Source organism: Sphaeramia orbicularis, chromosome 24, assembly GCF_902148855.1.
Source record: "Sphaeramia orbicularis chromosome 24, fSphaOr1.1, whole genome shotgun sequence".
NCBI lineage: Eukaryota > Metazoa > Chordata > Actinopteri > Kurtiformes > Apogonidae > Sphaeramia > Sphaeramia orbicularis.
This window is the reverse complement of record NC_043979.1, coordinates 35,212,594-35,226,484: the sequence shown is the minus strand read 5'-3', so window position 1 is coordinate 35,226,484 and position 13,891 is coordinate 35,212,594. Positions and strand designations below refer to the sequence as shown.

The 13,891-nt window shown below is 33.6% G+C and overlaps 1 protein-coding gene across 1 annotated transcript; it reads left to right on the top strand.

The window, feature by feature from the left end:
- The first annotated feature begins 5,222 nt into the window (after nucleotides 1-5,222).
- LOC115415033 (melanocortin-2 receptor accessory protein 2A-like) lies at nucleotides 5,223-13,058 on the top strand. Its single transcript, XM_030128441.1, has 4 exons — nucleotides 5,223-5,264; nucleotides 5,355-5,492; nucleotides 5,800-5,899; nucleotides 12,502-13,058. Exons 2-4 carry the CDS (start codon nucleotides 5,375-5,377, stop codon nucleotides 12,974-12,976), a joined length of 693 nt encoding a protein of 230 aa, XP_029984301.1. The 5' UTR covers nucleotides 5,223-5,264; nucleotides 5,355-5,374; the 3' UTR covers nucleotides 12,977-13,058.
- The last annotated feature ends 833 nt before the right edge of the window (nucleotides 13,059-13,891 follow it).

The window sequence follows — 13,891 nt, the reverse complement described above, 5'->3', positions numbered from 1 at the left end:
TCTTTCTGTCCATGGTCTTCTCAGAGTCTCTGGAGACATCGCTGCAGTTTCAACGTGTCCAGACTTACAGTGATTGTTGCCTCTTTTAATAGTTTTTCAGGTGAAATGTGTGGTTTTGGAGACATGTATCAGGTGTGACATTTGATGCAGTCCATTCAGCTGTGAAGCACAAAACTGGATGTTACTTTACAGTCTTTAACACAAACTGTGACTTTCTTGATTTCCTGAATTATCTTTAAAAGTGACAAATGTGTAAATGGTGACACAACTATAACGGGATTAAAAAATTATTGACTGCAATTCATATTCTTTCCAAAATTAGGTCCAATGGGGATCTATCCCTCTATTAACCCTTTCATGCATAGTGGTCACTACAGTGGACAGTTCTTCTACAGCTGTTCTATTGTTTATTCATGGGTTTTGTTGTTTTAGTTCCATATCAGACAACACAGTGAAGCTTATGCATCATCCCAAACACTGCAATTCATACAATTACTGCAACTTTGCTGCTCTTGATAAACCTGATCTGCAGTAACATGTTTGAGTGTAAATCAATTGCGAATTGTTATTTGACTGTAATTAACAGTTTTCGGGAACAAAAAGTTTTTTTTGTTTGTTTTGTTTTTTGCATATCCACCATAAACCCAGCAATGCATTTTGTCTTCTGTAGGGGACAAAAGTTTGACAGTTTTACTTTTAAAATGCTGTGCATTACAAAGAACATTCCATTAAAAAAATCAATCAATAAATAAAAATAATTTTAAAAATGTATCTGACAAAAACTGTTGCATTATGCAGTTTCCAATCAAGACAATTTTTTAATGTAAAACAGCTAAAACTGTCAATTTCCTGGGTCTCAGGAGGATATTATCTCCATGAAATGTTTTTATTTCATAGTTTTCACACAGTTTATCACTTTCTGATGATGAGTTTTAAATACATTTTTCTTTGCTTCAAAAGTTAAATGCATGGTGTCCAGTTGAGTGGACATTTTTGTAACTCCATGAAAAATAGGTTCATTAAAAAAAAAAAAAAAAATCAATTGCATTGTTTTTTTCATACCTAAAGAGGAATAAAAACACTCAAGAAAAAAATACTGACTAAGGTTCTCATAATTCATGCATGAAAGGGTTAAATCTATTTTTGATTGGCTCGTTAGGTTTACAGTTGGAAATATGCATCATTTCTCAATAATGTAAACTGTTCAGACTTTGCCCCTCCTATGCTCAACAAACAATGGAGATTAATAAAGCAGAGAATGACAAAACAGAGGATACGTTGTTCAGCAAACAGAAACACAACATTACATATGTCTACGACCCCTTTTCCACCCACATCTGTCTGTTATACACAGAATACAAAGCATGTCTTCCTCCTTATTGAATCCAACCAACAGGTGACTGTGTTGGTCTGACACAATACAACAGCAGCACAGTAAGGGAAAAGAAAAGAGCAGAATGAACCACAGTCGTTATTGGCTGGAGGTACAAACTGGCCAAATGTCAACATCCAGAAATGTCCTGAACCCTGAAAAACAATAAAATTCCAACCACACACCCATAGAAGGTCAGAAGTGATGAATAAGAAGAGTTATTATATTATTATTATTATATTGTTTTTGTTTCAGTCTGTTTCTTTTTTTGTTTTTAGCAACAAAACTATTGGTTGAATTCAAATCAAATCGGGTTTACAGATTGCCAGTGACACAGAATAGATGTCATTACATTTTGGGAAAAGTAGATCAAAGTTACAATTTTTTATGAATTTTTAAAATCTTTTTTTCTCCATTTACTTACAATGTCTATAAAAACATCTATTTTGTTTCAATTTACATCAAACTTGGCGCATATATAGAGGCAGTTATAAATCACTCTGACATAAAACTAAACAACACAAAATCTTTCTTAAAGTCATTTCAGTGTTTGGTTCCAATACTGACATCGGCACAAACACAGACATGATGACATCAGCTGGATCGATGCCAAAATAAGCTAGAATTTGTGCGATGGGGTGGGGTTTGTTGTTTGTTGTGCCTGGCATCACTTGTTGTATTATTATCCTTTATCAAAGCTCTGTGCTTCTTCATGTCCACGTATTAGTCATTCCCTGCATTTAGTTGCATCCACATATATTATTGTGTAATTTTATAAGAAAACAATGGTGAATACGATCATGACAAATGCTAAAATAAGTTAAGAAGCTGCATTTAATCCATGTTTATCCTCCTCAAACCCAGGAAAGTGAAAATTTTGGCTTTTTTTTAATATTAAACCAGTGGTTCTCAATCTTTTTCTGTCGGGCCCCGCTTTGGAGGACGAAAAATCTCCAGGCGCCCCCCAACCCCAGCAATATTGTAACAGTGGTGCAATTATAACTTTTATTGAAAGAAATGTCAATATTGTAAGAATACATTTTGCTTTTCCTTGAAAAATTTGTTGTTCAAATTAAAAATAACTTAGATTTTTGCTTGAACAATGCAAATAAACTCAACCAGACTGCTCCGAGACAATATTTTTCCAAATAAAAATTGGAAATGCACAATTATCTTACAACTATGACAATAAAGTTACTTTTTTAGAACAACAAACAAATTTTGGTGACAAAGATTAACATTTTGACAGCATCAGTGGCTGCAATGAACCTGTTTCCATTGCACATCTCACAACCTTAAAGTGCAAACTGTACAAACAGTGCAAAAACAGAAACATTCCACATTTTTCTTTTCCAGTGCAGTCCTTGTCCGTTGTCCAAACCTAAACTCTTGGTCTAGTCTAGTGACAGATCACCATGGCAGTAGATTTGTTTGTTGTACGTCCCTAAAATGAGTCCAGGGTGCTCCAACACTAAAATGTTAGTTCCACCTGCTAACCTGAAGGAGAAATAAAAACAACCACCCAGGAGAGATCCCATGCCCCCCCTGGCACACCTTCGCGCCCCCCCAGGAGGGCCCGCCCCACACTTTGAGAAACACTGTATTAAACAATTGTCTTGATTGGAAATTGCATAATGCTACCGTTCTTTTCAGATACATTTTTTAAAGGTAACACTTTATAATAAGTAGACACTATGAAGCATTAATTAAGCATTAGCAAATACTGAATTTGTCATTTATTAAGCATATTTCTGACATGAATATGCATTAGTATATGTTTATGAGCACAGTTATAAATGTTTTACTAATCATTCATAATCATAATTATTCATCATTCAATCATGTACTTTGTTTGATAATCCCATGTGCTGTGTCTTTTCCTGTTAGAATAACTCAGACTTTTGTGAGTCTTTAGGCATTACCAACCTTTAAATCTCATTTGTAAATGCTTTATATGGCAATGATAGTCCACACTTTAGATGAGCTCACACCATATACTTAATTAATGAGTAGTAAGAGCTTTATAACTACCTGAAATAATGAATTCCTGTGTTAAGAACTGTTTATAGGACATCTATTGGAAAAAAAAGTGTGTGAGTTAGTATAAAATATCCACTAATACATTCACTAACCATTAGTGCATGTCTGAATAGTGTATGTGCGAGCATAAATGCACATCATAACTGGTTTGTAAGTGATGCAATACTAAATTTTTAAATGCTGAATCCATAATTTATAAAGTATGAAAATACAATCATTAAGCACAATGTAGATTAGCTTTTTAATGATGAGTAGAACATTATAACTGTGTTTATAAACCATATATTAATGAGTATTCATGTCAGAAATATACTTTATAAATGGTGAATTCAGTATTTGTTCATGCTTAACTAATGCTTCATAGTGTGTACTTATTATAAAGCAGGGGTGTTAAACTCATTTTGGTTCAGTTCCATATTCAGCCCAATTTGATCTGCAGCGGGCCAGACCAGTAAAATAATGACTTAATAACCTATAAATAAGGACAAATCCAAGTTTTTCTTTTTGTTTTAGTACAAAAAAACCCCAATTAAATTATGAAGATATTTACTTTTTATAAAAAAGATGTGAATAACCTGAAAAAACAAAACTTTAATTTGAAAAGTTGTGCAGTTTGAACAAAATTATGCCTCGACTTATGATTTATACATGTAAATTTACACACAGTGTTCCATAAACATTTGGTAACAGGCAGAATATTGATAAAATTTTGGAGTTTGGAACTAAAATTTGAACAATTTCTACAATATTCCATCTCTTATTATTAACACAACTACAGATCACAGTAGATCCATAAATGCACAAAACATTTAGTAATAGGCACAATATTGTTCAAATTGCACATTTCAGGTTGTTCATTGTTGTTTCTATTTATGTATTTATTTGCATTTTATTGTGAAAAATAATGTTGTAAATGTAAATATTTTCACAGTGTAATCTTATTTTTTTTCCTTAAATTTTTTCTTCATAATTTTTCACGAAGTAAATTTGTCGTTGTCATTATTTATGGGTTATTGTGTTGTTATTTTGACTGTAGATCACATTGGTCTGTATGTGGAACCTGAACCAAAAGGATTTTGACAACCTGGACTGATCAGGTTAATTTTTGCACTTTCATCCTCCAGGGCCGGAATGGAACCTTTGGCGGGCCAGATTTGGGCCCCCGGGCCGCATGTTTGACACCTGTGTTATAAAGTGTTACCTTTTTAAATTATTTATTGATTAATTTATCTTTAAGGGTAAGTCCTTTGCAATGGACAGCATTTTTAAAGTAAAACTATCAAACTTTTGTCCCCTACAGAGGACAAAAAAATGCAGAGCTGGGTCTCTGGAGGTTATTTATTTATCCTTATCCTCTCCTTCACATGTTCAGACTATAAAAATCCGCTAATACCATACATACATTATAGTGGCTTCAACAATAAAACGAGCCTCTTACTGAGGGTCTTATTAACCCCCTGTAGGGTGTGACTCTGTGGCTGATTGAAGGTGAGTTTTTTTTTTTTTTTTTTTTTTTTTTTTTTTTTTGCAGTGTAATCTCAGCATCCACAGTGAGAGAAGCAGCAGTACACTGTTGGAGAACGGTCATGCGCACTGAGCAGCTCACCAAAAAGAAACGCTTCTCTTTCGTCTCCAGGACTGAGATTGTGTGGAGTTTTTGTTCATCAACAAAGCGATGGATTCCCCTGTTCTTCTCAAACGTGTGGGTACATTGTTAGATTCCTGAAGGCGCAGGTGTAACATCCAAGGAGTTGAGTTGTGCGTGGATTCTCAGTTTTTTTTTTGTTGTTGTTGTTGTTTTTTTTTTTAATCCGGCAAGACAGAAATTGGTGCCATATCACTGGAGACTGCGGTTTGGAAACTTTCTAATCACAGAAACATGATCCGTATTGCTTCTTTGGATTTATTTTTGATTGAATTGTCATGCTTTGTGTTTCTGAAGGTAGGTTCAATCGTTTGGAAATGTCCGACTTTCACAACCGGAGCCAAACCAGCGCACGTCGCAGTGACTACGTGTGGCAGTATGAATATTACGACGACGAGGAGCCCGTGTCTTTTGAGGGACTCAGAGCGCACAGATGTAAGTTATCCAGCAAAAAAAAAAAAAAAAATCAGTCAGTCCGTTGCTTTTAATACTGATGCCACTACATGCACCTGGGGGTGTTTGTGCGTCATTATCTGTGACAGATTTAACTTTATACTCAAATGTTAATGAAGAAGAAGACAAGCTGTAAGCAAAAAAAAAAAAAAACAAAAAACAAAAAAAAAAAACAGCTTTGCATATTCCAGAGGGGATATTAGAAAGAAACTAATAGGACACACGTGCAGAGTTTAGTCATTAAATTAAAGTGATGCTCTATAACTGGATTCCTCTGTGATTATTGCAGACTCCATCGTCATCGGCTTCTGGGTTGGACTTGCAGTGTTTGTTATTTTCATGTTCTTTGTTCTTACGCTGCTCACAAAGACAGGAGCGCCACATCAAGAGTGAGTACATAACAGCAGTCTCTCTCTCTCTCTCTCTCTCTCTCTCTCTCTCTCTCTCTCTTTCCACAACCTTCTGTTAATCCACTTTTCATATCTGATTCCACGGGGACTGTTTCAGCACCACGGAGAGCTCCGACTCTCCTCCACAAACACTAGCTTTTATGTGTGAGATGGAGCTGATGGTTCTGATACAGGACTTTAATGAGGGCTTATGCTATTCCACAGTCCATCAGGTTGTTTTTTTTTGTTTTTTCACTTTATTTTTATTGTTTTTTTTTTTTTTTCAGATTTAGAATTAGAAATATTGAGAAGATTTCAGCATACACTGAAATTACATTGTAGTCACGTAACAAGTATGTAACCAATGACCAATCTTTCCATTCTCAATATTTCAGTTTTTCTTTTTTATTTTTTTTTTTTAAATATTAAATAAAACAATTGAACAGTGAACAATGGATGCATTGTTATATAAAGAAAACACAAGAAAAACCAAGAGACTTTGACCTCCTCTCTCAAAAGAAAAACAAAAAACAAGACAATTCCAGATACATTGTCATTATATTGTCATTTCTTATACATTTAGGGTTCCAACAGATTGTGTATGGTAAGTGTAAACAAAAAATATCCACTTTGACCATACACTGTAACAAATTAGTATAAAAAAACAGTACATTTTTAACAGCATCATGCTGTATTTGTAAATACAGTATAATGCTGTAAATAATGAGGTCTTTAAGGTGCAAATTTAAAACAGTAAGCTACTGAAAAATTTGACAGTATTCCACAGTATTTTCTTCAAATCCTTAACTGCTGTCCGCCCAGAACTGGTCTGAACAAAATCATCTAGCATCAAATCCCACCAGCTCATTTTGAAAAGATTCAGTCAAACGAATGTTAACTATAGACTCGCTGCATTAAAGGTAAGTGGTTCTTTTTTGAAGCAGAAGGATAAAATAAAAAGAGAAAAAAACTGAGGATGGCTATTTTCACCGGGACTTAACCCCATACAGGCTGGGAACGGAGGTCACCTGATGCTTCTCTACCAACACTGCCATAACTCCATTCTGCTCCAGTTGTTCATTTATCAAGGAAATTGTGATTTTATCAACGTAACTGTGGCATTTTGGGTTCATTAAACATTAAATTGCCTCCATAAACTGGATGCAACTTGCACAGTATAACACTCGTGATAATACTGTTTATTTTTCGGGGTGTTAGCCGTATGTAGCAAACATGCAGCTAATTTAAGCTGAAGCATACTTGCTAGCTGCGAAGTGGACACCATTAAACTAAACAGCATGTCAATTTACATGGTGATATGTTATAATGTCATCTCTTGTTTGAGCTTTTTCTAGCAATGTTCATGATTTTGTATTTTAAAATGTAATTTGAAATGTTAAAATCCTAGCTTTTCACTGTGTTATACTGTAAATATTACATTAAATATGTTTTACAGTAATATATTGTGTCTTGGAATACGGTAGTTACTGTACAATGCAGCAACTGTGGCTAACAGTATTTTACTGTAAAAGGTACATTATATACAGCCCAGTACCGTATACTTTTTACAGCAAGAAACTGTAGTTGTAGATTACAGCAGAGATACTGTAGAATAACAGTAACATGCTGGCAACTCTAGCTGCCAGTGTTTTACTGTGTATTTAACGGTAAAATTTGTTACAGTGTAGATTTGAAAATTTGTTCATTTGTAACCAAAGGGAGAAGGTTAGTTTTTCCATCTGGTAAATTTCATTCACAATATCTACCCATTTTTACCAGATTAGGTGGTTCAGGTTGGAGCCAGTGCCTGGTCACAGCCTTTTTGCCAGCAGTTATTAAAATTCTATATAAGTAGGCATTGTTCACTAAAATTTCAGTTTTTCCCAAAATTAAGGTGGTAAATTCAAGAGGTAAAGTGACATTAACCCTCTGGTATCCTGTCCACCAAGGCCCTTACTAAGCACCAAGTGTGCCATTTTTGCACACTTGTGGAATAATGTCAAAAAAAATTTCATACAATTTGTTTTTAATTCTTTTACACTTTTTTCTATTTCATCAACTTGAGCCATAAATAAAAATACCAAATACTCAATAATTGTCACATTTTTTAACCCTTTAAATGTCATGTTTGTAATGTAAACAAACCATTTTTTTTTGGATACAAAAAAATAATTTTTTTCAATATACTACATAAAAAGTGGACCACATATTATTTGATTTTTTTCATCTTGGCATATGTCAGTGATTAACTCCAACACTGGTTAACTTGCATTATTATTTTTGGCACTAGGTCAAATGTTCAAAAATACTAGCATCTGTCACCAAGTGTGCCAGAAAGGCACACCTATAAATCAAACTATTAAATATTATGTATTGATTTATTTTTCTGCTCTAATTTGATTTTATTTTTGTAAATCAAGGTCAGCCCTAATCATACATATCAAATAATCATTCATTTTAGTTTTTTTAAACCCTTTAAACGATCACTTTTCATCATGATGTCACTACATTTTTTGATGCAAAAAAAGCGTAAATGTTTTTGTTTTTTTTTTCAAAATACTACATAAAAATTGGATTACATATTATTTGATTTTTGCAGCCTGGCATATGTCAATGATTAACAGCAACATTAACAATGTTAATAAACTAATTTAGACCCTCGCCTCTCAAATGAAGCCCAGATATCAGTAAAAGCAGGATTTAGGATTTATGCCTTAATGGCTTACGGATCAAAAACGGTGGTTATGATGGAAGAAATAGTGCGTTTTAGGCACACTTGGGAGACAGATGCTAGTCTGGTAATTTTCTTTTGTTTACAATCTGCAAATTTTAGTTGGTGGTCAGAATTTTAAAGATCATGCACAAATGAACAACTTTTGAATTCTAACCTTATTTAAATTGTGAAAAATAATATGAAGTTTTTTAACACGAAGTGCAAAGTGTGCCTAAAAAGCGCACCCGGATACCGGAGGGTAAAGTATATATTCTATATTTTTGTGTATATCCTTCCAAAATTGTTTTATTTTTGGGCAGTCCCAGAATATGTGCCAGTGGTTGGCATCTTGGCTTCCACACTGTCTCCAGCACTTCAGCTCCTCCCCGCTACAGTGGCCTTTTTGTTTAGGAGTAATGAAAAACCGAATCAAGCATTTCCAATTGAATTCCCGCCAAGAATATGAGTTTGTGCATTTCCACACAGACGTTCAGTAACCTTACCATTCTTCATCAGTAATAATAGTGGTGCTGTCCTTTCCCCATTTGATTTTCACATATAGTGTTGAATATGTATTTTTACTCATAAACCCTTTGTATAATCTGGATATAATACCTTTTTTAGATTTAGCCCTGTAGGTATCTAATATTTCCTTAAGCACTGGTTCCTGTTTTTTATTGTTTATTTTATGTATGTTACAAAATAAGACAAACATGGGGGACGTATGGGATACATCGACTATAATAAACCTTGTGACTAACAATTGTTTTTAGTAGTGTGACGTTGAAGTGAAAATTGTCCATTTCTTCCATTTATCGTGACACTGTTCTTCTTGAGTCCTCAGTCTATGCGTCAGAATCTCCATCTCAAATAATCCATTCACAGTTTGTATCCAATCGTTAGTTGTAGGTGGTTCTAATCTGCACCATTTTTTTTGGTAATAGCCTTTTTACAGGCTGCTAATAGTATTTTAAACAAATATCTATCATTTTTTCTTACATTCTTACCAATAATACATCCAAAATACATCACCAAACATGTTTTAGGAATTGCATTACCCAATATCTTAACAAATGTTGAATATATATTATCCCAGAATGATGCAAGTTTAGGACATGACCAAAAGACATGTGCATGATTTACGTTGATATCTCCACATTCTCTCCAACAAAGATGAACTCTGGACATATATTTAGCTGTAATTTTAGGAGTTTTGAAAAATCGAATTATATTTTTCCAGCAATGTTCCCTCCATGTTCTTGAAGAAGTGGTTGATTGTTGAGTTCCCCAGATTTTGATCCATTCCTTGCGGTGGCCCAGAGGTGCACCAGCCCAAAAAATTATCTACTATAAGAAAAACAAAGAGAACAGCCCAAAAAATTATCTAATATAAGAAAAACAAAGAGAACAGCCCAAAAAATTATCTAATATAAGAAATCAAGAGAACAGGCCAAAAAATTATCCACTACAAGAAAAAAAAGAGAAAAGCCCAAAAAATTATCCACTATAAGAAAAAAAAGAGAACAGCCCAAAAAATTATCCACTATAAGAAAAAAAAGAGAAAAGCCCAAAAAATTATCCACTATAAGACAAAAAAGAGAAAAGCCCAAAAAATTATCCACTATAAGAAAAAAAAGAGAACAGCCCAAAAAATTATCCACTATAAGAAAAAAAGAGAACAGCCCAAAAAATTATCCACTATAAGAAAAAAAGAGAACAGCCCAAAAAATTATCCACTATAAGAAAAAAAAGAGAACAGCCCAAAAAATTATCCACTAGCCCCAAAAATTCTCCACTATAAGAAAAAAAAGAGAAAAGCCCAAAAAATTATCCACTACAAGAAAAAAAAGAGAACAGCCCATAAAATTATCCAGTATAAGAAAAAAAAGAGAAAAGCCAAAAAATTATCCACTATAAGTAAAAAAAAGAGAACAGCCCAAAAAATTATCCACTATAAGAAAAAAAAGAGAACAGCCCCAAAAATTATCCACCATAAGAAAAAAGAGAACAGCCCAAAATATTATCCACTATAAGAAAAAAAAGAGAACAGCCCAAAAAATTATCCACTATAAGAAAAAAAAGAGATTAGCCCAAAAAATTATCCACAAGCCCAAAAAATGATCCACTGTAAGAAAAAAAAGAGAACAGCCCAAAAAATGATCCACTATAAGAAAAAAAAGAACAACACAAAAAATATCTAATATAAGAAAAAAAAGAGAACAGGCCAAAAAATTATTTAATGTAAGAAAAAAAAAAAAAAAAAAAAAAAAAAATCATCCACCTTTTCAAATAAGGGGCTGCTGTTTACCCAAAAGGTCTCTTGCTTTAAAATTAAGGCTACCACAAAAAATAAAAGCATAGGCTGGAAATGTTTAAGATAATTTTTTAGGCTTGTGGATAATTTTTTGGGCTGTTCTCTTTTTTTCTTACAGTGGATAATTTTTGGGGCTAGTGGATATTTTTTTGGGCTCTTCTCTTTTTTTTCTTATAGTTGAGAATTTTTTGGGCTGTCCTCTTTTTACTTATTGTCGGGAATTTTTTGGGCTGTCCTCTTTTTTTTTATAGTGGATAATTTTTTGGGCTGTCCTCTTTTTTTTTTTTTTATAGTGGATAATTTTTTGGGCTGTCCTCTTTTTTACTTACAGTGGAGAATTTTTTGGGTTGTTCTCTTTTTTTCTTATAGTGGATAATTTTTTGGGCTAGTGGATAATTTTTTGGGCTGTTCTCTTCTTTTTCTTATATTGGAGAATTTTTGGGCTAGTGGATATTTTTTTGGGCTGTTCTGTTTTTTTTTATATATAGTGAATAATTTTTTGAGCTGTTCTCTTTTTTTTCTTATAGTGGAGAATTTTTTGGGCTAGTGGATAATTTTTTGAGCTGTCCTCTTTTTTTTTTATATTAGATTAGTGGATATTTTTGGGGGCTGTTGTCTTTTTTTCTTATAGTGGATAATTTTTTGGGCTTTTCTCTTTTTTTTTCTTATAGTGGATAATTTTTTGGGCTGTCCTCTTTTTTTTCTTATAGTGGATAATTTTTTGGGCTGTTCTCTGTTTTTTTCTTATAGTGGATAATTTTTTGGGCTGTTCTCCTTTTTTTCTTATAGTGGAGAATTTTTTGGGCTAGTGGATAATTTTTTGAGTTGTCCTCTTTTTTATATTAGTGGATAATTTTTTTGGGCTGTCCTCTTTTTTTTCTTATAGTGGATAATTTTTTGGGCTGTTCTCCTTTTTTTCTTATAGTGGATAATTTTTTGGGCTAATGGATAATTTTTTGGGCTTTTCTCTTTTTTTTCTTATAGTGGATAATTTTTGGGCTTTTCTCTTTTTTTTTCTTATAGTGGATAATTTTTGGGGCTTTTCTCTTTTTTTTTCTTATAGTGGATAATTTTTTGGACTGTTGCACCTCTGGGCCACTGTAATTCCTCCTCTGAGACACATATTCCTGGTTCTTTTTCCCTTTTCTGCTTCACATCCAAAGTGTTCCAGCCTCTCTTCCCTTATTAAATGTTTGTAAAGAGATGATATAATTTTGAGGGTTGTGAGGTTTTGTATTTGTTTGCTTCCTGCGCAGTCCATTATTATGCTTCTGATGGAAGGCGGGTGAGCTTTCCATTACCTGTGGTGCAGAGATGACAGGCGAACATCAGCGGTGAAACTAGAGAGAAATTACTTGTTTACGGAGTTCTGACACAGTGTGGTGCACAGACTAAACCCAGATGAAATGGATAACTTAATTCCTTGGCGGAGTTAAACGATTTCCATCTTTCTGGTGTCATTTATTAGATTTCTAGATCTTCAGTACAGCTGCATTTTAACAGATAAGCAAAAATGACTATATGCAAAGATTTCCTCTGATAGAGTCTTTCTCTTAACTGTTCCTCTCTTCACAGAAACCCAGATTCTGCTGAAAAGCGACATCGACCAGGAAACTGCCCAGTAGACAGCGGCAGCGCCCAAGATGAAAACGACAAAGCCTTTTCTCGCCCTTTGTTGGCTGAGTCCCGCTCTTATTTTCATTTCTACATAAATGAGGAGCAGGCTCAGGGAAAGCCAAAACTGAAGGACAAAAGAGTTGGAAAGCCCCAGCCTCAAGGGTCCTGCAAAAGCCCTGGAGAATATAGCTCTTCAGGGATAGTGGAGATGGAAGAGGAAGCTGAGGAGGCTGAGGAACACCAGCCTTTAAAGGGGCTTTTAGAGGAGAGCAAAACAGACGGCGAATGTGCCTTCTTGTCACATTTCAATATCCCAAATTTTGTGAATCTGGAGCACAGTTCCACCCTGGGAGAAGATGATCTGCTGTATGAGCCGTCCGTCATACTGCAGAGACAGTCTCACTCTCAGAATGGTCACTGTGACATTCATTAAACTGTTCATAAACAATAGACACGGTGGAGTTTTTCCACTGGTTGTAATTTAACCCTAAAAGACCTAAACAGCAGCCGGCGACCTAAACATCTACTGATCTAAACTGTTCAATAACATTTCATCCACTCATCCTATCAATACAGTTAAATAATTTAAGTAAAATGTAGTTTCTTATCAGTTTAGAGGTTCTGTAGTGAATATGAGAACACTGTCATCTTCTGCAGCCAATAAAGTCTATGTTAGTTAGACAAACAGCAATGGTTTGTAGAAGGATGTTTTTTATGGAAGTAAATCTGTGTCATTAGATTTTGATTAGATTTTTCAGTGCAAAAAAAGACAAAAAAGTCTGACACTTAATTTCAGTGCAAAAAAAAAAAAAAAAAAAAATTCAGACACTTAGTTTCAGTGCAAAAAAAGTTAGATACTTAATTTCAGTGCAAAAAAAAAAAAAAAATCAGATACTTAATTTCAGTGTAGAAAAAATTCAGATACTTAATTTCAGTGTAAAAAAAATTCAGACACTTAATTTCAGTCCCAAAAAAAATTCAGATACTTAATTTCAGTCCAAAAAAAAAAATCAGATACTTAATTTTATTGCAAAAAAATTCAGTGCTAGAAATTCAATGGCTTTTATAATTCAAAATCTAATGACACAGATTTAATTCCATATTATGGAAGTAAATCTGTGTCATTAGATTTTGAATTATAAAAGCCATTGAATTTCTAGCACTGATTTTTTTTGCACTGAAATTAAGTATCTGAATTTTTTGCAACTGAATTTTTTAAATTCTAAATTTTATGAACAAAGTTGAATTCAGAGATAAACAATTCAGATCCTTAAATTTTGTGCAAAAAAAATTCAGATACTTAATTTCAGTGCAAAAAAAATTCAGACACCTAATTTCAGTGCAAAAA